The 25,598-nt window shown below is 50.5% G+C and overlaps 1 protein-coding gene across 1 annotated transcript in view; it reads right to left on the reverse strand.

The window, feature by feature from the left end:
* NBEAL2 (neurobeachin like 2) overlaps positions 1 to 24,215 on the reverse strand; it is a 189,235-nt gene extending 165,020 nt beyond the window's left edge. Inside the window, exon 1 of the mRNA XM_030549816.1 lies at positions 24,118 to 24,215. Coding sequence (XP_030405676.1) covers positions 24,118 to 24,168 — 51 coding nt within the window. The 5' untranslated portion in view covers positions 24,169 to 24,215. The remainder of the gene's footprint in view (positions 1 to 24,117) is intronic.
* Positions 24,216 to 25,598: the final 1,383 nt, after the last annotated feature.

Consider the following 25,598-nt stretch of genomic DNA (forward strand, 5'->3'; position numbering starts at 1 on the left):
GCTAAATCAATAATCTGCCAGAGACTCAAAAGCAGATGTACATGAAGGGCTAGATGTGACCACAGCAACTGGTGCATGAGCAACACGGAATCTGTCGACAAATCTTGATCTTAAGTTCTGAGTTTCATTTCCCCTCCTCCTCCTTTTTATTGTGATATTGTCTCTCCATCACATGCATTCGGCCTACCCCCTACTACAAGCCTGACAAGAAACCACCACCTACACACTCCACTCAAGCAGCAAGGCAAATATTTAAGTAGGCCTGCCAAGATAAGGAAAAGGAGGGGCCAGAGAATCTCATAGAATATTAGGGTTGGAAGGGACCTCAGGAGGTCATCTAGTCCAACCCCCTGCTCAAAGCAGGACCAATCCCCAACTAAATAATCCCAGCCAGGGCTTTGTCAAGCCTGACCTTAAAAACCTCTAAGGAAGGAGATGCCACCACCTCCCCAGGTAACCCATTCCAGTGCTTCACCACCCTCCTAGTGAAATAGTGTTTTCTAATATCCAACCTAGACCGTCCCCACTGCAACATGGAGCCAATAAAGACAGCTAAATACTTCAGACTATATCGCACCCCTCTAGTGAGGGGGCGGGGCAGGCTGGAATGAACAAGGGATCAGCTGGAGTTAGAGGAACCACCCCCCGCCCACACATTTAAACAAGAAATCACATCTCTCTGAGATTTTTGCACCATAACTTGCGTTATGCTACGCCTCTATGAAAGGGATTAGATCAGTCTGTTTCCTTTGCGCATTTGACAGCTTTACAGGTTTTCTGGGTCTTAAATATAGTTGCAAGACTACTAGGCTACATTTTGAGATAATTAGGCTTGGCAGAATTAGAATGTTTTTATATAATTGAGGGATATCATCAATGTTTAAGCATTTTTGTAAGGTTTGTCTATTTACGTTTTCACAGTTGTAGGAAATTAGAGGTGGCCAGACAATGACAGAAGTTGATTCACAAAGTTAACGCTCCATAAGCCATGAACATCACATGTCAAAATACACAAAGTTGATATCCTTAAAACTCATGTTTTTACTATTCATTCACTGGTCCATTTGTAACAAGCCTAATTCAAAAGTCTAAGTCACGAGCTTTCGCCCACAAAGTCTTCCTTTGACTATCTGTATATTTGATCATCAGTGGAAATATTTTTCAGTTTGTGTAGGGTGAAATCTAGGTTTACCGACACTGACTGATAAAAATTGAATCCTTCCCAGCCTAGAGATAATCTTGAGTGCGCTTACACGCAGCACGCACATCTTGTACAAGTCACTCTTGGTTCAGTCACCAGCGTTTTCATCCCACTCTCAGGCCAATAAACCTTTAAAGAATGAAGTCAGATTTAGACATAGGCTACTCGATAGCATGATGTAAATATGCATTTATCTCCTCTCTCAATCATTCAATTTCTAACCAACACAGAGTGAGACAGTACATTAAAGTCCCCTCACTCTGTCAGGAACTGGAGAGCGAAGGAAGTCGGTATTTATCTTTTTTTATAGGTTTGAGTTGTCACTATAATGCTCACGGTCACCAGCGCACTGTAGGAGACTGACGTGCAGCAGTGAGACATGATCGTGATTTGAACTAAGACAACACAGCACCACGGATGGCTCCCACCGGAAGTCCATCCAGGGGCACCCACCACAGTATGAAGGCACTTTGCCAGAGGAGCAGAGCTGCGGTAAGAGGACAATGCACGACTTGGCCAGCAAGGAGGACAGAGTCAGCCTATGTCAAGGCAACGTTCAATAAACGCGACTAACTGCACTGAAGGGCTGGGGAAGATAGAGGAACGGGAGGCTGAGTCACCTTCCCCACTGCACCATGGCCCATCAGTGGGGCAGCCTGGCACTGCCTGAACAGAGAGCGTCAAAAAACTTCCTCCCCAGCCAGCGGGGGCTCGGCAGGGACCCCCTTACAGCACCAGCAGTGAGAAGCAGGAGGGGATCCCAAAGGCTCCAGGAACAAGAAGTGGGCGCAGCCTGGTTAGGCTGAGCGGTGAGCAGAAGGCACAAGGACAGAATCTCACACCAGGGCAGGGGGAAAGGCACGAGGACAGAATCTCATACAGGGGCAGGGGGACGGAGCTTGACCTCTCTCTCCTAAGCAGCTTGGAGGCACCATGAAGATCTCCGCATCGCCCTGCGCTCATCTGAGCCTCATGATGTTGACCAGGACTATAAGCTCAGGAGAACACCTGAAGTGCCCCAGGTGGCCAGGGAAGGCCTGGGAAGTTTGGAGAAGGACACTTGGCCATCACTAAAGGGATCTTTTGCCCCAGCATCTCTGGGAAAATCATTGGCTGGGCTCTGCAGGGAGACACCAGGGCCCCCCGAACCCTCAACCCTTCACTCAGGATTGCTTTGAAAGCAGCAAGGACGTCGATCAGCTTCTGCAGCCCAATGTGCTCCTGTCAGGTCAGAGGCCCCCAGCAACTTGAATGGGCTTTAATTTCCCCGGGAGGTGGACCAGGGGAGGAGGAAGGGAGAGTTGCTTCTTACCAGGCCAAAGAGCAGAGAAACACCCCCCATGCCCTCCCCATTTCTGGAGGGGCTCTGGGCCTGATGCTTTCACAGCAAAGCTGGGGAACGCCTTTCACAGCACATCACCCGCTTGGGGTGCTGCATCCCGGGTCCTACCGGGCAGGGACATAAAGGGAGGAGGGGTGAGGAGACAGGGCGTGACCCCTGAGCTGAGGGAGAGGCTATCAAGGGCAGTACAAGAACAATCCCGTTTTGAAGAGGGGAAGTTTAGGGTGAGGGTCAGGAGGAAAAGGGTATTAGACAATGGCCTGGTTCCCCAATTAAATTAAATTAATAAATAATTGGAGATCTACCTACCTCCTAGAACTGGAAGGGATCTCAAAAGGTCATCGTGTCCAGCCCCCTGCCTTCACTAGCAGGACCAAGTACTGATTTTGCCCCACATCCCTAAGTAGCCCCCTCAAGGACTGAATTCACTACCTGGGTTTAGCAGGCCAATGCTCAAACCACTGAGCTATCCCCTCCCTAAGGGACAGCATCAGAGGGACAGGCGGGGCTTTGTGCATTGTTGGGATCTACACTTCGACCTTGCTGTTGATTTCAGCGCTGGAACGACTCAATGTTTAATTCGCTGTTCCCTGTTAACTGCATTACAGCAGCCTCGGGGTGCCCGCTGTGTGAGGCACTGCATGAACACAACTGCCCTTGCCCAAAGGAACTACAGTCTAAGAGGCAAGACAGGGTGGGAGGGGAAACTGAGTCACAGAGGAAAGCGACTTGCTCAATGTCATAGCCAGGAACAGAAGCCAAGTCTTTGAACACCTAGCCCAGTATTCTATCCACTAGCCCACGTGGCTCTCAGCATGAATCATCGTATTCCTTTCCCTGCAGTGCTTCTCCAAGGGAAAGCCCTCTTCCCCCCACCCTCCCCCAAGGCAGAGCTGGTGAGAACTGCGTCACTGCTGTGTGTGAAGTCCGCAGCTCCACAGGGCGCACAGCTGCTTCAGCCTACCAGAGTCCATGCAGAACTATGGAAATGCTGCAGCACCAGTGCCTGGAAAAAACACGCCCTCTCCCTGGCTGCCCATCCGTCGGGGAGGTGCCAGCCAGTGACATCTGGCCAGAAATAACTGTCTCCCGGGGTGGCTGCTCCCCAGGAACCAGGGGAGAGAAGAGATACAAGAGCCTTGGCAGAGAGAGGAAGGAGGAATTAGGGAGGAGAGGGGCTGCATTTGAGCAATGACTCTGGCTCTGTGGGGTGGAGATGGGAGATAGAGGGTGGAAGAAAGGGGTGGAGCTGATGAATATATTCCTCTTTGAAGGCACCAACCACAGCTGACCACCATGCTGGTTTCTAGGATCCATGCCGACTGCAGGGCTATACAATCTGCAGAACGTACAAAGCCGGCCAATAACCTTGAGCTCCCAAGGTGGAGAGGAGCAGGGGCTGATAACACAATACGGGAAGGAGAACAGGTTTGCAAGGCGGCTAATTCCTTGGCACCTGGCGCCAGAGAGCTGACAAGGCAGGCTGCGGAGAAGGGCTAGTCAATTCACTGGCACTATTTGTGCTTAAGAGAAGTAGCAGCGGAGGTCAGAGCAAGGTGGGAAGAGGCGAGCGGCTCCGAAAGGACAAAGGCTGTATCCTTCCAGAGCACAGCCTATGGGTACAACGGAAACCCTTTAATGGGTGTCGCTTCCCCCCTAACTCCAGCAAGGGGGATTCACTTCACTTTACACAGGGGGTTCCTGGGGCATAGAGAGGGGACTGGACATGCCAGGTCACCCAAGTGGTAATGCCAGGAATGAACCCTCGGCCTCCCAGTCCTTAAAACATACCAATGGATTTCTCCTCTCGCTGTATAGCAGTGTGTTGTTTCTGTTCCGAGGTCCCAGCCTGGGCCCCACTGTGCTAGGCGCTGCATGTATCTAATAGACACTCTCGGCACCAAAGAACTCACAGGTTACATATATGATGAGACAAAGGTAACAAACGGGGGGAGGTCAACAGAATCACAGGATTGGAAGGACCTGGAGAGGTCACCTGGTCCATTTAGCTGAATAAGGAGATGTCCCAGCACTCCCACTGCCCAGCAAACGGTGGCTGAAAGGGGACCATGTGGCAGCCCCATGGATCATTACAGGTAGCTCTGCCCATGAATAGGGAGCCACGTGGGCAGAAGTGCCAAGGTTCTCGAGGAAAAACAGGACTGCGTCTAACAGCTTAGCTCCCAGCAAAAGGACAGAAGATGACGCCACAGAGTTTCGAGTCACTCAAGAACAGCCCAGCTCAGAACAGCTAAAGGAAACACCTCCGAGGGTGTGTCCAGATAGCCATTTGTGGGGTTGGGCTGCAGGAAGGATCTGCTGGAACATACATCACCGGACACCAAGATTGCAAACAGATAGTAACTTGCATTTACACAGCATCTCTAACCCAAGGGATCACAAAGCGCTTTACGTGAACTGCACACAAACTGGGTTCACTGACAAATTGCAGCCATCTCTGGGGTGGGCCGTGGCAGCTGTATGACAGCATACAGCAACGCTACCCAACAGCTTGGGATTGGAAGTGAAGGTTGCCCATTCTCTAGGGCCGGCTCCAGGCACCAGCCGACCAAGCACGTGCTTGGGACGGCATCCTGGGGCGAGGCAGCGCTTGGGTTTGTTGTTTTTGTTTTTGTTTCGGTTTGTCGGGGCAGCGCTAGAGGATTTGTTTTTTGTTTCGGCAGTGCGGTGCTCCGGGGGGGGGCGGGCTTCGGGCGGCGTGGTGCTCGGTGGGGCTTCGGGCAGCATGGCGGGCAGGGCTTCGGGCAGCGCGGTGCTTGGCGTGGTGCTCGGGGGCGGGGCTTCGGCAGCGCAGTGCTCATGGGGGGGGGTAATGGCAGGGCGGTGCTCTTCTTTTTTGCTTGGGGCAGCAAAAAAGTTAGAGCCGGCCCTGCTATTCTCACAGCTATTTCTTTTGATATTTTTTAAATAAAAAACAAAAATGTTACAACACAACATTAACACACTACATTGTACAATGCTCCTTACTTATTCAGGGGCTAGTTAATAGGCAGAATCATTAGACAGGTTCTTTATCTCACTGGCTGGGGAGAGCGGAGTACACTTGAAAGATGACCAAGTTTCTAAATACTCATCCTCTTTTTAGCCCTTTTCTTGAGATCTGAGGACCATGGAAATTGCAAGGGATCATCGCTGGCCTGGGGTTAGGACAGCAGGCTGTCAGCCGCCCCGTTCACAGGAAGGGCCAGAGAATCTTTAGAGACAAGGAAGCAGGGATCTTGGTTTTGCCTCATCTCATCTGAATGAAGGTTCCCCTCCAGTATCGGCGTGCCCCCTTGCACCATGCTGTGGTATTGAGTCAGTGCGACCTTCTGGAGCAGAGAGCTGCCTACCACACCCCCATCAGCTCCTCGGTGACCCTTACCGGGCTCCCACACAACTGCTGTCCAACCCAAGTCCATCCGGCAGGGAGCTGAGCTGAACTCAGTTCTCGGCCTTCTCGTTACCAGAGTGGGGTGGAAAATGAGGGGGCTGGTTGCAATCCTTAACCAGTTTGTTAATCCTGCTGAGGAGTTTGCGTTTTCAGCAAACCCCCGAATTCTGCTGAATACCAACACTTCCTGCAGAAGGTGCCATTCTCCTGATGGAAAACCCATTTCAAGCCCAACGCCGTGGCCAGCTCCAGCCAGATGCAGCTCAGCGCAGGCCTCCCTTCCTCGGCACCCTCTCTCATCAAAACCAATTCTCCTCCCCCTGCAGCATCCACAGGGGAGCCTCCTCAACGCAGCTGCTGCCAAGGACTACTCCCACGCTGCTGTTTGACAGGGCAAGGCAGTGCTACAGCCTCTAACGGCTCTAAGTTACAAGCTGGGGCTGTCTCCATCCCACTCACATCAGTAAGGGGAGCCCGGGCTGGGGACACCCAGAGGAGCAGGAGGAGGATGGTCAGGAGGGCCAGGCAATGGATCACAACTCGGAAGATCTGGGTTCAGCTGCCAGTAGCTGCTGTGTCACTTCCTCTCTCCAGGATTCGGTTCCTCCGCTATAAAAATCTTCCATCCATCTTGTCTGTGTAGCAGACGGTAAACACTGAGGTAGGCTCAGTGTCCCACGAGGCGTACGTGCAGGGCCTTGCACACTGGGGCCCTGAGCATGGCAGAGGCCTCCAGCTGCTACCAGAATACAAACCGTATTCAGAGAGGACATCTGTGAGAGGAAAGGGGGGGCTCAGGTTTCCAGCCCATCTTAAAAGCAGGGGTGCACCTGTGCACACCCCTCACTCTTCACCTGTATGGAACGTCCTTGTCTTGGAGGCAGGGCCCTCTTCTCCCCAGGTCTAACAGCTGCATTTTGGATGGTGCTTTTCCATGTGCTGCAGCAGCACCTAGGAGCTGCAGCCATGGGGGGCTGCTGGACGGAATTAGGAAATTTGGGTGTCACTTCATTGATAAAGTTACGCCCACGGCATCCTTCATCCCTTTACGAGTTCTAGGTACAGCCACCCTGTGGCAGATACCCCAGGGCAGCCAACCCATGCACGCCCCCACCCACAAAAAAGAGCCCCACGGGAGGGAATTCTGGCTTCAGACCACTGCAAGAGCGGGAGCAATGGGAGTTTCACATCCCTGTGCACAGCAAAGGCCGCCCTGGTTTAACATCTTAGCGAGCTGGTGGTCCCTGCAAACGCTGCCGACCCAGGATGGTTACCCCGTCCTTCAGCTAGCTGCAGAGTAGGGCCATTGCTATCTCCACACAAGCAGCTGCCCTGGTACAGCTTAGCAAGCCAAAGGGATCCACCCAAGGCTCATTGTAATGGGGACAGTTACCAGGAGCGGGATAAAGAGTGACTGCAGTTTAGGTTGATGGTTTCCTGGATGGATGACAACTGAGGATTTATCAAGGCAAGTGGATTTTATTTTTCTTTTTAAAAGAAAACCTCTACGGTTTTAAAACGTGACACGCAATGCCATTCTGAATGGGATGAAACTTTGTGATGGGTTGAGTTACATCGTCACAGCGATTAAATTAATGTAAATGTACAGTTAAGCCCCCATCTAAGACAAAGGACTATGAACTGGGCCAGGAACTTTTGCTGAGGATTATTTTGGGTAGGGATGCGAGTGAGGGCAGGCAGAATGCAGAGGACAGAAGAGAAACAGACAGTCTGAAAGGGCAGCTGAAAGCCAGGTATCTGACCCTGGAAGAAACCTGCAAAGAGGTGTCTGAGCAAGGGGCGTAGGCTGCTCATGGTGCTGAGCGCAAAAGCAGCAGTTTTCCTGCTATTTGATTCCCTCCATATTCACAGACACGGGAATTTGTAAATGGAGGGCGGGGGGGGGGGGGGGAGCAGAAGGGACAGCTCAGTGATTTGAGCATTGGCCTGCTAAACCCCGGGTTGTGAGTTCAATCTTTGAGGGGGCCATTTAGGGAACTGGGGTAAAAATCTGTCTGGGGATTGGTCCTGGTCTGAGCAGGGGGATGGACTAGATGACCTTCTGAGGTCCCCTCCAACCCTAATCTTCTATGATTCCTTGTAAATAAAGAAGATTGCAAATACCCAACTATCACCAATTTCTCTTCCTAACTAGAACATCTCCAGGACCCAAAACTTTGGCTAGTCACTTGGGTAATAGGCGGAAAGCAATATTAAGGCCCATCTAAAATATTCAAGGACATGAAAAAGTCCAGCCACTCAACTGGAGGAAGTCACTAGCTAAACAGATGGACCCAGAATTTGCTGAATGACTAAATCAACTTTTGACAGCAGTAGCCTCTTCTGCGGGTACAGATGGAATATTTTCATTTCCGTTTAGTCATCTAGTTCAGTTAAATGATCGAACTCTGAAAGAACTAAAAACCAACTGAAATTAAAGCAGGAAAGCTTGTTTTGCTCTTCCAGTCTAGGAATCACAACAAGGTGTAAAGAGGAGCTCTATTAGCGCTAAAACCTTATTGGACATATGACCACTGTCTGTTCAATTCACTAGCTACAGATATTTGCTTTCATAATCAGTTTTAAATAGAAAATGTTTGGATAAACTCTATTCTTCTGTATCCAGCACATTTAAGATCATTTTAAAACATTAAAACTCTTCTGTTTACTTGAATTCTAGTTGCCATCCAAACGCAACTTGACAAGTAAAAATCTAGTAAATAGGAAAAGTCATTTGCCATTTTCTAAATGTCATAAATGTAAAAATTAAGAACATGGGCAAACAAATTAAGCTACATAACTGCTTAAATGTGTATAGCTCTCCAGCGTATCCTCCTGTTTAGCAAGTCATAGTACCAAATTTAGTGTAAAAGCTATATTTAATTCCAAATTCACGTCACCAATCAATGAGAATCAACATCGCTTTAGGAAAATAAAGTACAAATACAAAACCAGATTAACTGCATGATTTAAACCAAGGTTTCCTCCTTGCTGACTGAAGCCAGCAATTTGAAGACAATCCACCTGTGGGCTCTGACCTGCAATGTCTGAGGAGGTGTCAACATTGTAACGAGTTGGCGAGTGTCTGTGCACTGCCCGTTGCTGGATGGAATTTATCAGGGCCTGGAACGAGAGCACTGGCGTATACCCCTTCTGACTGCCCCCACCAGCGGGAGGCTGGGATCTGGACCTATTTAGTGGGGTAGGAACCAAAATGTTCCCAGGACAGACACTTCTCTTCCCATTAGCATCGTGGAGGGGACCAGAGGTGCCAGACAACGCCTCCTTGCAATAGGCACCGTACAAACGTAAGGATATGACAGCTTGTCCCAGAGAGCTTACCGTCACCTTTGTTCTTCTCCTGCCCCGTTGGTGTCCCCACACCTAGCCTGCTCCAGCCCTTAGCACCGAGACGGGATGCAGAGGTACCAGCCCGACCTGGCACCTAAGGAGCAAATGCAGGGGCCCAGGTTAGAAACCAAGCAGGAGAGCAGCAGCTGCTCCAGTCTGAGGTTGTGTGTCCCTATCTGGCGATACAGAGCAGGCTGGTGTGCATGGTGCAGAGCTGCTGCCCGGGCTGAGGAGCCCATCACATGAACAGGGGAGGAGGGCTGGGAGGAAGGGCACCACATCAGGTCCCACTAGGCCATCTCATAAGGACTAGGAGGAGAATTTTCTCCTTTTCTCTAGCGCCTGGTCTGGTTCCACATTTCTCAAGCGTCTTCCACCCGCTCCCTTGGGAGCTTGACTGTCACTCTGGCAGACATCACCGCTTGGACCTTTTTATAAAGCCGAGCTCTTCTTAATACCCCATCACTGCCACACTGCTTGGACAATCGCTCCCCTCCTCAGCCTGTACAGGCTACAAGAACCGAATGTTGTACTCTCACCACCACGCTGGTTAGTTGTTTCCCTACAGGCCTTTACACAGCGCTTGATGTCCTGTTCCCGTAATACCGTATGGTCCAGGCAAGCCGACTTGGATCTGTTAATCTTCCCATGTCCCGGACGGTGTCCTGGAGCAGGACAGCTACTAAAAACCACTTATAAGCCAGGCCTGCATCGCATCCGTTTCACTGGGAGCACAGAGCAAGTCCTCTGCATCGCTGCTATTTGTGGTATAAACGCCAGCAGCAGCAGAAGTGAATCAGCGATGGGCCCTCACACATCAAGAAGGAGCATGCAGATGAGCTTTTAAAGCCAGCGGAAAGAGGAGGACCAGGGGGATGACAGATGCAGCACCACTGTAAGAGAGGGGGGCAGCCGGCTCATGGGATGAACACATGCAGTGGACTCCGGGGCATTAAAAGGTGAATCAACTCCACAGTCAGAGATGCGAAGTCAGGATAGCGATTGTGATCTGGACAGGTGTTTTACCAGCAGGCATATTCCACACAGCCACACTGGCGGAGGGGGGGGGAGAAGAGAGGCTAAAGCAAGTCAGGGGAGAATTAATGGCCTTGCTTGGTTATGGGCACTTGGCTTTTAGTCTCATCCACCAGAATTGCCAGGACCCCAGGCACTAGGAAATGTGCTCCCCTAGCATTCTTCTAATTGAGTGTACTCTCCTGGCTGTATCCCTAGTGTTCTGTGACAAGGCCTGTTCCTAGAAAGTTACTAGGGACAGACAGGAACTTCTGGAGGAGACCAATTTCCCAGTATCATTATCAGAGCGGTGGCAGGAAAGACCGAGGGACAGGAAGCAGGGAGTACTTGAGCATCATCAAAAACCCAGAGGGCAAGAGAGTCAGCAGCAGACAACTCAGGGATTCAGGCTTGCCCCTAAAACTAGCTTCCTGGTTTTCAGCATGAGCGACCTTCCTGGAGGAGTGGAACTTCAGAGAGCCGATGCCTACATAAGCTCTAGGTAGCATGGACTTGAGGAGAAGGGCCACTGTGGAGTTTGGGCACTGGACTGGGACTCAGGAGAGATCTGGGTTTGAGTCCCAGCTCTACTACAAACTTCCTGGGTGGCTTTGAGCCAGGTCACATAGGGCTCGATGCTGCAACATGCTCTGGCTCTGACCCCGCAAAGCACATGTGGGGTCCCACTGACTAGTCGAACACTCAAGAGACATGCATGGGCTGAAGTCCAGTGCTGGATCAGGCTCCGTGTGCTCAGCCCTCTGCAGGATTAAGTCCTTGACCTCTGAGTCTCAGGGTAGATCTACACTACCCGCCGGATTGGCGGGTAGTGTTGGATGTATTGGGGATCTAGACGCGATAAATCGATCCGCTAACTGATGCCCGTTAGCACAGGAGTAAGTGCAGTCGACGGGAGAGCCGCGGCGGTCGACTCGCCACCGTGAGGACGGCCAGGTAAGTCGAACTAAGATACGCAACTTCAGCTATGAAATTTGCGTAGCTGAAGTTGAAGTATCTTAGTTCAACACCCCCCCCCCTGCAGTGTAGACCAGCCCTCAGGCTCCTCATCTATAAAATGGGAATTACAATCCTCCCTTTGCCTACCTTGTCTAGTCAGACTACGTTCCTTTGGAGCAGGGATTGTCTCAATGTGTCCGTACAGTGGCCAGAACAAGGGGGAAACCCAATCTCAGCTAAACCATTAGGAGGAAGTACTGTAATACAAACGTGTGGCTAGATAACAGCTATGAATGTTGAAATGCAAGGTTAAGACCAGCAGGGACCATTACGATCATCTAGTCTGACCTGCTGTCTAACCCAGGCCAGAGGATTTCACCCAGCCTTTCCGGCAGCAGGCCCATCTCTCAAGGTTGAGTTAGAGCAGGTTTTTAAGAAAGGAAGCCAGCGTGGATTGAAAGGCTTAAGTGACAGGGAATCCACCACAGCGCTCAGCAAGTTGCTGCAGTGGTTAATCACCCTCACTCTGACTAGAGCAAGGCGGATGTTAGAGAACTTGAGAGGCACCCACTCAATGGACTGATAATGCTCTGCCACAGGGCCAGTTCTACCATTAAGGAGAACTAGACGGTTGCCTAGGGGGCCAAGATTTTGAGACGCCAAAAAGCAGTGCTCCCAATTTTTTTTTTTTTTTTTTTTTTTTTTAAAACAGTGGCTCCTCCCCGAGCAGGCAGTCGCTGCTCCACTTCTCCTGCCTCTCAGGCTTGCAGCGCCAATCAGCTGTTTGGCACTGCAAGCCTGAAAGGGGAGGAGAATTAGAGCGGGAGCGGCGTGCTCGGGGAGGACGTGGAGCAGAGGTGAGCTGGGGTGGGGAGGTGCTGCATGGCTCCCCCGGGGAGCGGGGGGAGTTGCCGCAGGGGGGTGTCTCAGGGCGGGGTGGGGGGAGCTGCCGCAGGGCGGGGGGAGGGGGCGCAAGGTGGAAGTTTCGCCTAGGGTGCAAAACTTCCTTGCACCAGCCCTGCGCTGCCCTCAGAGAAGCAGCACCAAGGGCTGTCAGCATCCACGGGGCTCTCATCTAAAGAAGCAGGCGGAGTGCGTCTCTGGCGCAGGAAGCGAGAGAGAGCTGCCACCCTGTAGCTCAGGAAAAGGGGACAACCGTACTGTTCGCAGCCCAGACAGCTTCGAGCACGTGCACACAGGTTACACCTCTGTATGTGCACCACCATGGGCAGATGGGTGACACTTCAGCCATGGCAGCAGCCAGGCAGAAAAGTCACGGGGGTTTCCGCATACCAAAAAACTCAACAAGCCACGAAGGATCCCCAGCCAGCTCACGTCATTAGACGGTAGGAGTCACCAGGCTCCCAGGCACTACCAACAATCCTCTCTTTTCTGAAAAGCAAATGGGCTGCGAGTATGAACGGTGGAAGGAGGAGGAGTTTATTGCTAAGGCGCTGAGTTCGGGTTCTATTCCAAGCTTTGCCCGGCTCACCTACATGGACACAGGCCAAGTCACTTCATCTCTGTGCCTCATTTCCCAGTCTCGGGCTCGTATGGCAGGCTCCCATTCTTTTGTCCGCAGCTGTGTTATTCGTATCATAGGAGCTCCCAGCAGCCCTCGTCATGGACCAGAACCCCATTGCGCTAGGTGCTGTCCAGACATTGGCCAGGCCTTCCCTATTGTCTTACACACAGTACGGTGGTATTGTTAGAGCAGTGACTTGCATGGTCAGACAAGGTCTAAGGAACAGACCTGAAGAGTGTACAACATGAAAATACTGCAGCTAACAGGATGCCCCAGTTTGGATCTCTACTGCAACAGAAATAAAAATAACCAGGTAAGAGAAACAAACGTCCATAAAGTCAACTATGGGCTTCATTACACGATGATGCCATTTACATGCGCAGCACGTCCTCACCGGTAGTAAAGAAAACCCTCAGGTAGAGAAAAAGCACAAAATGTTGTTCCATTTCCTGATTAAGGGTCACCTTTAACTCTTCAGATGTGGCTACACGCTGCAGCCACTTGCTTGGCAACAGCCAGCCCTGTTCCACTCCCCGGCCACACACGCGCCCAAAATCTCTGCTAATTCCCACAATTCTCTCCTAGTCAAATCTTTGTTTTCATAAATCGCTTGCTTTGCTAATGACACAGTAACCTGGACAGCAGAACCCCGATTTTATGAACATCAATCTAATGAATGACCCATCATATGAACCATTTTTCTGCCACTCAAATGGGACTTCAATACTTCAGCCAACTTTCAGGCAGCTGTACTAGTTTGAATAGACTGAGCAGTTTGGCAGTGAAGACTAACCAGACACTACACATATGTAACTATTTGCTATGTACTCTGTCACTAGGCGATAAATTAACTTATGCATCATACCCACTGCAATTTTGAGATGTTCAATTTCATGTTCTTAGCACCTCAATCTCCAATTAGTTCCTAAAGCAGGGATCCTGCTGTATTCCTAGTGCACAAAACAATGGGGAAGCAGTTCTGTTATTGATCCAAATATCAAGCAGTAGCGGTCACTATTCAGAGGGGGCATAATTGAGACGTGCAAAGTGTGCAAAATCCCCACTGGATTTTTATGCTACATTTTCATGCTAAATCTGTTCATTCAGAGCCTGCCTGTAGCTATTATGGTGCAATTCCCTTACATTGTAAAGTTAAAGAACTACAACTGAGAAAAAAGTTTTAAACTCTTTGGTTTGGTACTTGACAAGTCTTTCTTGGAAGGATCAGAGACATGCACATTCAATAATGATGAAGACCACCACATGATGAGGAGTACGATATATGCCTAGACAGATCTGCAGCCTAAGTTCATTACAGGCTGCTAATCTGCAAGCTTCCGAACCTCTGCACATTAGGACCCCAAATCTCAGACCTAATTGGACTGCAGTCAGATCAGATAACCGAAAATCTGGAGCCCCCAGCTGCCTGGGGGCCGACAGCTGGAGCCCCCAGCCGCTGTCAGCCCCAGGCGGCTGGTGATTCAGTAAATAAAGAAAGCCAGATAATGGAAGCTCGTTAAACGGGGTTCTACTGTACTTCCATCCTGACCTAGGGGGGAACTTGAGGTCTAAATGGGCCTAGGGAACGGTCTCTCAAGATTGACAAGTGGCCAATTAATGCCAGTTGTGAGAATTTTTTTTCCTGGTAATGCGGAAAATTGTCCACTGGGGAGTAACCCGAGACTAAATGAACTTTGATTAGTTCATTATTCAAATGAGGTGTTCATCACTGACTTAAAATACACAGCATTTCGGGCAAGATGCTGGCTGATGGAGCTGCGATTTTGAGACATGAAATAAGCCTGGAAAATAACGCAAGCGGTACCAATGAAAATGAATCTGTTTAAATAGACTTACAGGGTGATCAAAACAAAGCAAGTCAGGCAACACTAAATGGCATTTCATCAACAGATGACAGACAGCGGTGATGGCTTACAAAAGCCGATGCAGTCTGCACCGTTACAGGGCAGCCGCACATATAAACCAGTTACAAGAAAGGCACTTACTAAAACACACTCACCTTGCTGGACGTGTACACTATTTGTCTAACCACGCTTACAGCACAAGACGAAACTCATTTGCTGTGATCATCAGCTGACAAGCCACTAAACTAAAGGCTGGATTCTCATCTAAGTCTCATCTACACTACACAGCTGGACTGTTTTACCGAGTGGCATCTCTCTCCATTCTACAAGTACAGTTTATTCTCAGATGGGAAGGGGAATACGCTATAGTGGTAGAAGATACCTTTATACCTGTATAATGCCTGCACACTAAGGTTGTATCAGTAAAAAAGAGTCACACCTTAATCCAAGAAAGCAGCAAAGAATCCTGTGGCAACTTATAGACTAACAGACGTTTTGGAGCATGAGCTTTCGTGGGTGAATACCCACTTCTTCAGATGCATGTGGTGGAAATATCCAGGGGCAGGTATATATATGCTAGCAAGCAAGCTAGAGATAACGAGGTCAGTTCAAGCAGGGAGGATGAGGCCCTGTTCTAGTAGTTGAGGTGTGAAAACCAAGAGAGGAGAAACTGGTTCTGTAGTTGGCAAGCCATTCACAGTCTTTGTTCAATCCTGAGCTGATGGTGTCAAATTTGCAGATGAACTCCACTGGCCATCACATACAGCCCCCAGCTAAAACCCCTCCAACGCATCATCAAGGATCTACAACCCATCCTGGACAATGATCCCACACTTTCACAGGCCTTGGGTGGCAGGCCAATCCTTGCCCACAGACAACCTGCCAACCTGAAACATATTCTCACCAGTAACTGCACACCGCACCATAATAACTCTAGCTCAGGAACCAATCCATACAACAAACCTCGATGCCAACTCTGCCCACATATCTACACCAGCGACACCATCACAGGACCTAACCAGATCAGCCACACCATCACTGGTTCATTCACCTGCACATCCACCAATGTAATATATGCCATCATATGCCAGCAATGCCCCTCTGCTATGTACATCGGCCAAACTGGACAGTCTCTACGGAAAAGGATAAATGGACACAAATCAGACATTAGGAATGGCAATATACAAAAACCTGTAGGACAGCACTTCAACCTCCCTGGCCACACTATAGCAGACCTTAAGGTGGCCATCCTGCAGCAAAAAAACTTCAGGACCAGACTTCAAAGAGAAACTGCTGAGCTTCAGTTTATCTGCAAATTTGACACCATCAGCTCAGGATTGAACAAAGACTGTGAATGGCTTGCCAACTACAGAACCAGTTTCTCCTCTCTTGGTTTTCACACCTCAACTGCTAGAACAGGGCCTCATCCTCCCTGCTTGAACTGACCTCGTTATCTCTAGCTTGCTTGCTAGCATATATATACCTGCTCCTGGATATTTCCACCACATGCATCTGAAGAAGTGGGTATTCACCCACGAAAGCTCATGCTCCAAAACGTCTGTTAGTCTATAAGGTGCCACAGGATTCTTTGCTGCTTTTACAGATCCAGACTAACACGGCTACCCCTCTGATACTTGATCCAAGAGTTACACTAGTGCAAAAAGAACCATTTAGACCAGGACTTACACCAAGACCCCTTTACGCTAGCCTGACAGCATGAGGGGACCAGTAAATGGGACAAAATGTAATTCACACGTACTAAGTCCTTTGTACACTACTTGCTACCATCATCTCTGGTAGCCTTGCAGAGAACCCACTGCACTAGCAGAGCACAGTCAGTGCCGGGCACAGCGCATTCGGTGCTGTCCGTACAAACTGGAGCCTCTGCAATCCAGTCCTCCGCTCCTCTGTCGCAACACCGGACGTGAGATCCAGTCTTGTTTGAAGGAGCCTTGGCATACCTGTATGACACACGCACTTCGTCCCAGGTGCTTGCATCCTTCTTCCCCTGGAGGGACACGGGGTGGGCCTCAGGTAACAGAAACCTGAGCTCCAGCCCTGGGGGCGGTGAGGAGATCCTAGGAGACAGCATAAGAACCTGCGTCTCCTCTCCAGTCCCCCAGAGCAAGAAGAGCTGTATCTCAACTCCCACCTGTTGACACCACTAGACAGGTCCTCCAGAGACCTGGACCTAAAGCCTTCAACTAAGAGAGGAAAGCAAGGCTCGGAGGCTATTTTCCGTACATGAAATGGGATTGCTGATGGTGGAGAAAGGCCTAAGGAAGCACTGAAGTATACAAACTGTGCTTTTGAGCTGCAATTCATCTTGACGGTTTGCCAGCGGGTCTGCTGCTACAGCTGCAGCCGTACGTTTCTGTACGCTCAGGGCAAGGGAAAGGTTACCAAGTAACGGTTCTTTGAAGCAAGGATCCCTTCCAAAGAGCAAGCAAAAGACACCTGCACCCAACCCAGGAAGCTCTCCGGTTTCCTTAGCCCAGCAAAGACAGCAATGCTGGGAACACCTGCAGCATGCTGGCCAGAGCTTACAAGTATGATTATGCACAACACGCTACAGTTGTGCCGCTGCGGCACACCCGTGTAGACACTCACTACAGCCACAGGAGGGCTTCTCCCATCACTGAAGTTAATCCACCACCCTGAGAGGGGGTAGCTTGGAAGAATTCTTCCATTGGTCAGTACAGTTATGTCACGGAGGGAGGGGCGTGAGTATATTTCTCACACTCCCGAGAGACACAGCTATGCCAATGTCCGTTCCCAGGATGGACCAGCTCTACGTCCTGAGGCCACTAAGGCTGGTCTTCACTGGCTTCGAACCGACATCACCCAGCTGCACCTCCACTAACAGAAGACGAACAAGCAGCAACTCCAGCCAGTAGGAGCAGCTACAGAAACTGACACAGGCACTAGGAGAAGGGGTAAGAAGGGGCCTAGCCAGGGTCACACCTTTCAGACCCAGGACTGTGTTGGGGAGACCAACACACAAACACACCCTGGATACCCACACCATGCAGACTTAAGGGAAAAATGGCAGAAAGGCCTAGTTAAATGAACAGCTGCAGAAGCAGCTGGAGAAGGGACCTTTAGGGAACTTTCAACGCCTTTGACTAGATTGACTTTGCCTTGTGTCGATTACCTGTTTGTACCACCTTAGCTTCAATCCAGGGCTTGCCTCTTAGCCCCTTCTCCTCTGCCCTGTGTTCCTCATCCCCTTCCCACTTACCTGATTTCTCCCCCTTTCCCCTAACTAAACCCACCCAAAGAAATCTGAGAACTTGTCATTTGTCAGTGGTGTGTTCTACCCCTTCCCCCACCCTGTGTCTGGAGCCCCGAGCTGGGTTGGTTCTTCAGCACCGCTCTGATAAACATGATTATTACCACTATGAATAGACAAGCCACTTGCACTTTAACCAGTGCCACACTCAGGCCATGTCGATGCTACACAATGACATTGACACACAGCCACCACGGTTATTAAATCACTTGTGCACGTGCATGCTTGGCTCCTTGTGCCGGCGGGGTGCATCTCCTCGTTCAGTCAGCGCGGGGCATTGCGGGACAGCTCCAGAAAGCCAGGAACAGTCAACGCAAGCAATGCGGAGTCTACACTGACACTGCGCCGACCCGACTACATCGAGCGGGACTTTCTACCACTCAGGGAGGCGGTGTTGCTAAATCGGTGCCGAGAGGCACTTATGCTGGTGGGAGCCAAAGTTAAAAAAAACACTTCCAAAGCTAAGCTGATGCAGGGCAGCTTATATCAACCTAACCAAGTAGTGTAGGTCTAAGACTGCCAGGAGCTGGCCGAGGAGACGCGGTTAGACTGCCAGACACCACTAGCACCTTGTGTACGTTCGCCTTTACACATGCTACCGCCAGGGAGCTGCACTAGTGCACAGATGGGAAACCAGAAGGAAAATGCTTGCGCAAACCAGGCCTAGATGAAGGGGAGGGTGTCTGGGAAATGGGAGCCGTGATAAAATAGAAACACGCTCTGAAGATATTCAGAGGAGAGGGCTCGGCTGAGGATGCTGTCATCCCCTGAGCCCGCTCCAGCTGCCTGACATCCCCAGACACTGTACATGCCAAGGCTTGTCTGTGCCTGCTTGTCCACTGTATTATTGTCAAAGCTGCATAGTTCCCTGGGTGGGTGGGGAAAACGAACAAAGCGAGCCCAGCCCTGCAGTGTCAACAGCAGCAGGGAAACTCCTTTAAAGAGGCAAGATCTGGTTACCAAGTTCATAACAAACTCAGAGCCGACGGACCTGGCTGATCGGACACTTGATTGGCCCACGTTAACAGAAGGTACATGCATGCAGTCATTTAATAAGAGCCACCAGTGGCTGCAACAGGCCATGACAAGGAAGAGTGGAGTTCTGCCATAAGCCGCAGAAAGACCTGCAGCTCCAGAATGGTTTCCTCTTGCAAAAGGAGACGGCACAGCCCCATGCAGCATGAGGCTTTCAGCAACTCCCAAAGCTCAGACTAGCCGGGAGCCACAAGGGCATTCTAGGGCACTAGTCAACGCCGTGTAGTCCATCGCGAGAGTCTAGTAGCCCCACAAAGAGACACTCTGGATGTCCTCCTCTCACCATGAGCCTCCAGGCCAGCTGGTGCATGGAGATGGCCACACACATAGTTCTAAATGGAAAAGGGAGCTTAGCTCAAGTTCTCCACGGTTCTTCAACCCGGGCAGGATTTAGCCCAGTTCCAAGGCTCTCACAGGGCAAGCTGTTATACAAAGCCAGAGCCGTCTCCTCACCTAGAGGAAAGGCAGACCTGTGGTTAAGACACTGGACTGGGACTTAAGATCTGGACTCTATTCCTGGCTGTACCATGGACTCTGTGCCCCTCTTCCCATGCCTCAGTTTCTCATCGGAAAGATGAGGCTAATAAAGAAATAATTGGAGATATACCCATCTCATAGAACTGGAAGGGACCCCGAAAGGTCATCAAGTCCAGTCCCCTGTCTTCACTAGCAGGACCAAATACTGATTTTGCCCCAGATCCCTAGGTGGCCCCCCCAAAGATTGAACTCAACCCTGGGTTTAGCAGGCCAATGCTCAAACCACTGAGCTATCCCTCCCTCTTCCTTTCTGCTGGGAGTGGGTGACAGGGGATGGATCGTTTGATGATTACCTGCTCTGTTCATTCCCTCTGGGGCACCTGGCATTGGCCACTGTCGGAAGACAGGAATCTGGGCTAGATGGACCTTTGGGCTGACCCAATATGGCCGTTCTTATGTTCTCTGTTTAGATGGAGATGCACTGTCTTTCTGTGCAGTGCCTCGCACCATGGAGACGCTGATCTCAATGCCTCCAGGCACTACTGTGATATCAGTCATGTCACTACAGAACATCAGAAGTTGGGGTTCAGGTGGTCAGCAGACTGGAAGCAGCTCACATCCTCCCCAAAGGCCACTTACTTCTAGTCCCATTTCACTATGCTGCAGGAATGTGTTTAATTAATGGCATGATACAACGTAAGTGATCATTTTTCGCTCCCCAGTACTTAATGTACTTAACAGAGAAAGCTCAGAGGGAAGATGAGTAATAAGAATACTGAAGATCCATCATCTGCTCAATAAGGCTTTAGTATGATCTGTTAAAGAACTCACACAGCTCATGAACAAAGACATTTTTACAAGCTGAGACGCCATCAGCAACGTTAATTCTTTTTTAACAAGAAAAGATGCAATTTACTGGTGGGTTAGCAGACACACATGGCATGTTCGCTGATCTCCATCACCATGTTGATTTTGTCTCCCTAGCTGCCTAACCAGCCCCCTGGATTTTAATTTTTATGACACAATGAAGGACAATGTAAGAGAAATGGACTCCTGTGCAGTATTTGATATTTAGCCCAAATCGGATGATCAAAGTTAGCAAGCCATGCATTCCATTAGGATGTTAAAGAGAGATAACGATATCTCGGCATGATTCTTGTCTTTGCCTTTCAAATGCAGTTGCCGGAAGACAGGGCCTGCTGTTGCACTGGCTGGCCTACATTCCCAGCACTGGGTTCAGACCAGAGTCCTAGCCAAAAACAGCAGCCCCCAGAGATTTTTAGGGGGATTTGTCACAGGACACCGGGGCTGGAGTAAATCTTCATGATCAGAGGACTCCTAACAGCAGTTGGTGTTTTCACATAGCAAACATTGTAGGAACAGGCAAATGCGTCAGACGCAGGTATACAGACATTCCTAGAGACTTCAGTTGTAAGTATTCGTACACATAAATAGCAGGTCATGCTGTAAAATATGAAGGCTGTGTGTAGAGAAATCCAGTATTAACATAACAAACGGCATAGCCTCCTGCAGGCCCTTGAAGAGCTGTATTTGCACATTAGTGACACCTCCCTGCAAACAGAAATCCAGCATGAGGTCTCAGATGCCTGCAGGAAGAGCTGTTAACGCCTATTAACACATTGCAGGGTAATGGTGACATATCCCAGTTAAGCAGAGATCCTACCCCCACAGGATATCGGTGTTTATCATGGAGAAGATGCCATTGCAACAATCTAGATGAGTACTACTCCTCCGCGGAGGTTCAGTAAGATCCAACATAGCCAATACATCTCCCCCCAGTAAGGCATAGGTACCATACATCCCTCTGTCCCCAGACATCCAGGCCTTTACTTATCCACTTCTCTCTCTGTTCACCTCCCTCCTCTCTTCCTCCATCAGGTACCCAGATAACTCTGAACAGCACGCGCGCGCACAGACTCAATTCTGTGATTCATAACTACCTGGTCTCTTGAGATAGCATCCATTCCCCTTCCCATTTAGCTGATTTCTCCCCCTTTCCCCTAACTAAACCCACCCAAAGAAATCTCCGAACTTGCCATTTGTCAGTGGTGTGTTCTACCACTTCCCCCACCCTGTGTCTGTGCATCCTTCCAGGATGTTAAGTGTGATTTTTTGCTTGGAAGCAACTCTCGTCATGGGGAATCTCTACTCATTTTAATTTCTTAAAGGTTGTTGGTTTGGGGTGGGGAGGTTGTTTGTTTTTTAAGAAAAACTGAAGTCAACTGTAACATCCCTCCCTCTGACATTCTGCTGCATGCACACATCACCCTCTTTTGGTGCTCAGGGATGAGCCCAAGCCTGCAGACTTACCAGCGGTCAATTTACCGTCGCACTCCAGTTCAAGTGCAAGATGCAACACAGCAGGAAGAGACAGAACAATCCACACAAGGAGAAAGGCAGATGCAGAATGAAGGCTTCAATCTTGCTGTTATCCTGGAACTGTTCAGGTGGGTGCAGGTGAACCACCAATCTCAGCTCTGGTTCATCACGTTCTCAGGTTTAGAGGGTGGGAACTTTCCCCCAAGAATCAAGCTAGTGCACTACAATTACCTCTTCACAGTCAATGGACTCTGGATTAAATTCGACCTTTAGAAAAATCGATTTCTGAACTGGGAATGTTTCATTGTTGCTGCTCTCATCTCTCCATCCGGCTCAATCTTTTCATTCCATGCAAGCTTGCGCCTTTAGAAAGGCAAGAGGCAGCAGAGGAAGGCAAAGGCCATATGATTTTGCATTACAAATGGTTTCTTTGGATGACAGAGTGACAGTTTCTTATCCCATGTTCCCCCATGACATTGAACTGACTTTATCAGTATGCTAAAACCAGAGAAAAACTTCCTTTTCAGAACAAAAGAGGAATTCCCCCAGCTGATGCCATATTTACAGCCCTAAAACAAAGCTCTGCTGTATGGGTTTGCTTGTTGGAGCTGCACTAGCGGAACAAAATGAGGCACACATCAGATGTAATCATCAGTGCCAGCCAGTGCCCAAAACAAGAGAGTTCTGGGAAGACTCAGACGTTAAACAAGAATATAACCCACATGCATCTTGTCGACATGAACATACGACTGTCTCCTCTTTGCAAAACAGCGTTCTACAGGCAGAGACCAAAATTAATTTTAAAGAGACAGTTTAAGTGTCCCCTACTCCAAATGTCATTTAGAAGGACATCAGCAGCTCAAATCTGGATGGCACTGTGAAAAAGAATGTTTACAAAACAAGAGACCAACAAAAACGTTTCATCTTTTTTAAAAAATTCTGAAAAGGAACCAGCTTAGCAAATAAGTATTCCTGTAGAGCACTAGCTACTCAAACCTTATCAAAGCACAACCAGGACGCATGGTGCCTGGCAGATGCAAAGTCAAAGGGAAGTGCCAGCAAAAAGCAGTGAAACTGGGTAGCCACATTTCATCATCTAGCCTGGGTGAAGTGCAAAAAGCAAACAAACGTAAATAGCGAATTTGAGATCTTTTAAAGAAATTGCCCTTTTAATTTAGCAGGTTACTTGCAACCTACATGCTCAAACTTTGCATTTATCATCCCCGAGATGTGGGCCTCCTGCTTCGAAAAAGTTTTACTCTTGTCAAAAGCACCATGACTGTAACTGAAGGGAGATTAGGACATTTCCCTCCCCCGTTTTCCTGTGCATCCGGCTGCACTGTGTGTCCACCCAGTTTCCCTCATGTTTGCTTAGCGTCTTTCACACACAGCAAAGCGTGCTGGTAAACCACACCAATTGGCAAGGTGAAGAGGCAGGTGTAGCATCAAACGGCGTTAACCATGACAGTTTATAACTGAGGCACAAAGCCAACAAGGAGTCCGCTGGCACAGAAGAAGTGAGGCTTTTACCCACGAAAGCTTTATACCCAAATAAAGGTGTTAGTCTTTAAGGTGCCACCGGCCTCCTCGTTTTTGTTTTTTTTTGTGGATACAGATTAACACAGCTACCCCCTGATATCTAACTAAGGCACCTTACCCCCTGGATTCCTTTTTAACCGATCTGATTTTAAACCCCAGGGTCTCCTCCTTCCTGCTCCACCTGCCCAGGACCTCACACGTGCCGATTTCCTAGGCGCTTGACCCGACCGTGGCTAAACTTCCGTGCGCTATTGTGTTACCGGAGCTGGGCTCTCCTGCGCACACACAAGGTAACAGTTGCTAGGGCCTGCGGCACAGGGGCCAGGAGTCCAGCGGCAGCCGCGGCACAATAATCAAACAAACAAGAGCCTCGGAAGCGAGCGAAGGGCTGCCATGGTGCCCCGGGCAGCCTGCGCCAGTCGGGGGGTGGCGGCGCTGGGGGGAGGGGGGGTGCCCCGTTGTTAGCAAAGCACCGACACCAAACTATTGGCAAGCGGGGGTGGGGTGGGGTGAGCTTCCTCCTCCAGGGCAGGGGGCGGTTTCTCCCCGCGGCCGGGAGGCGAGCTCAGGGCAGGGGGGATGCACCTGCTGCTGCTCCGAGCCCATCCGGGCAAGCTGGGGGGGGCGGCCCGCGCCCCGGAGAGGGGGGCAGTTAACAGGTGCGCCCTGGACAGGTGTGACAGCTGCCCCCCCCCGGGACAAACGGCCGGGGAGGGGGTGTGCAGGCGCCCCTCCCCAGGCAGCGGGAGGGGGTGTTTGCAGGCGCCCCCCCGACCCACACCCACCTTGGCGAAGTAGAGCATCCACAGCTCGTAGAGCCGCTCCTTGGAAGCCATCCTGCCGCCGCCCCCTTATCTCCGCCGGCCGCTGCCGCTGGCTGTGCCCGGCCCCCAGCCCGTGCGCCCGGCGGGCATGGCAACTTTCCGCGCCCCGCTCCTCCTCCTCCGCCGGCCGCCCGGCTCGCTACGCCTCCGCCATGGCTGCTGGGGGGCAGCGCGGCTCGCCTGGCGGCCGGGCTCGGGCTCGGCCCCTCCTCCGCTGGAGCCTGATTAGAGAACAGCCCCGGGCCGGAGCGCGGGGAGCCGCCCCCAGGTGCGCCCTGGCCCCGCACCCAGCCTGCGCGCTGCGCTGCGGGGAGCGGGACACGCCCCGCCCGGCCTCCCCTGGGTGTTTGTTCAGCCCATTGGGCTGGCTTAGCCGGGAGGAGGCGCAGCTGTGCCCGGGGCTGCGGCTGGGCTATTCACCGCCGCGGATTGACTAGCCGGGAGCCCAGCGCCGGAGCTGGCAAAGGCACGTGGGTGTCTTAGGGCCCACTGGGGTCAGTGGCTTGATTTCCAACAGGTGCAGCTGGGGGCCAGGGCCCCACGAACAGCCCCTAAAACCGGGCAGAGAACAGCAGCGGGGGAATCCAACAGGGCTGCCCAGAGGATTCAGGGGGCCTGGGACAAAGCAATTTCAGGGGCCCCTTTCATAGAAAAAAAAGTTAAATACTGCAGAATTAAAAATTGTATTAAAGTAAATGTTTGAAATGAAATATATACAGGTTGAGAGGGAAGGTACTGGACATCTGGGATCAGGCTTGGGTTATGGGGGGTTACGGATATCGTTTGCAAGGATGAAAAGATACCTACATATTGCATAACTGCCATAAACCCAGATTGGGGTGCAAGGGTTTTTAAAGTGTCAGTGGATAAGTGGGCTTTCTCGTGCCCCCTCCTGCCCCTGGTGACCCTGGAATCCAAAGGGTTATGGGCCTTTGGGCCAAGGAGTTCAAAAGTGGCTCCTGATCTTCAGTGTCTTGATTTTTGGAGGGGCCTGGGGCCTGCTTCACAGAGGCACCAACCTCCCACACAGTTCCCATTCAGCTGGATTCCTGGCTGCTAAATGCCTTCTGATCCTCAAGCCCAGCCTGTTTCAATGGGACATTCCCCAAAGAAGCTAAAAAACATTTGCAGATGATGGCCTTAGTGTGTAAAGCCTCAAGGAGCTGGATTTCTGAAAGAATGTTAGAAAGGCACCTTGTGGGATTTTCGAAAGCATCTAGGCCTGCTTGCAAATCCCACTATGAGCCTAAATACCTTTTAAAAATCTGGCTAGAAGTACCTAGGCTACCAAAGGATGGGCCTTTTATAAATATCTCTAGCTGGGCGCAAACATGCGGGTACTTAGCTATAAGCATGGGGGTGGTCCCATTTATGTGTGCAAAGTTAAGGTTATGCGTGAGCAATGGCAGATAGATGAGATTGGTAACTGACAGATAAAGTGT

Source organism: Gopherus evgoodei, chromosome 2 (genome assembly GCF_007399415.2).
Source record: "Gopherus evgoodei ecotype Sinaloan lineage chromosome 2, rGopEvg1_v1.p, whole genome shotgun sequence".
Taxonomy (NCBI): Eukaryota; Metazoa; Chordata; order Testudines; family Testudinidae; genus Gopherus; species Gopherus evgoodei.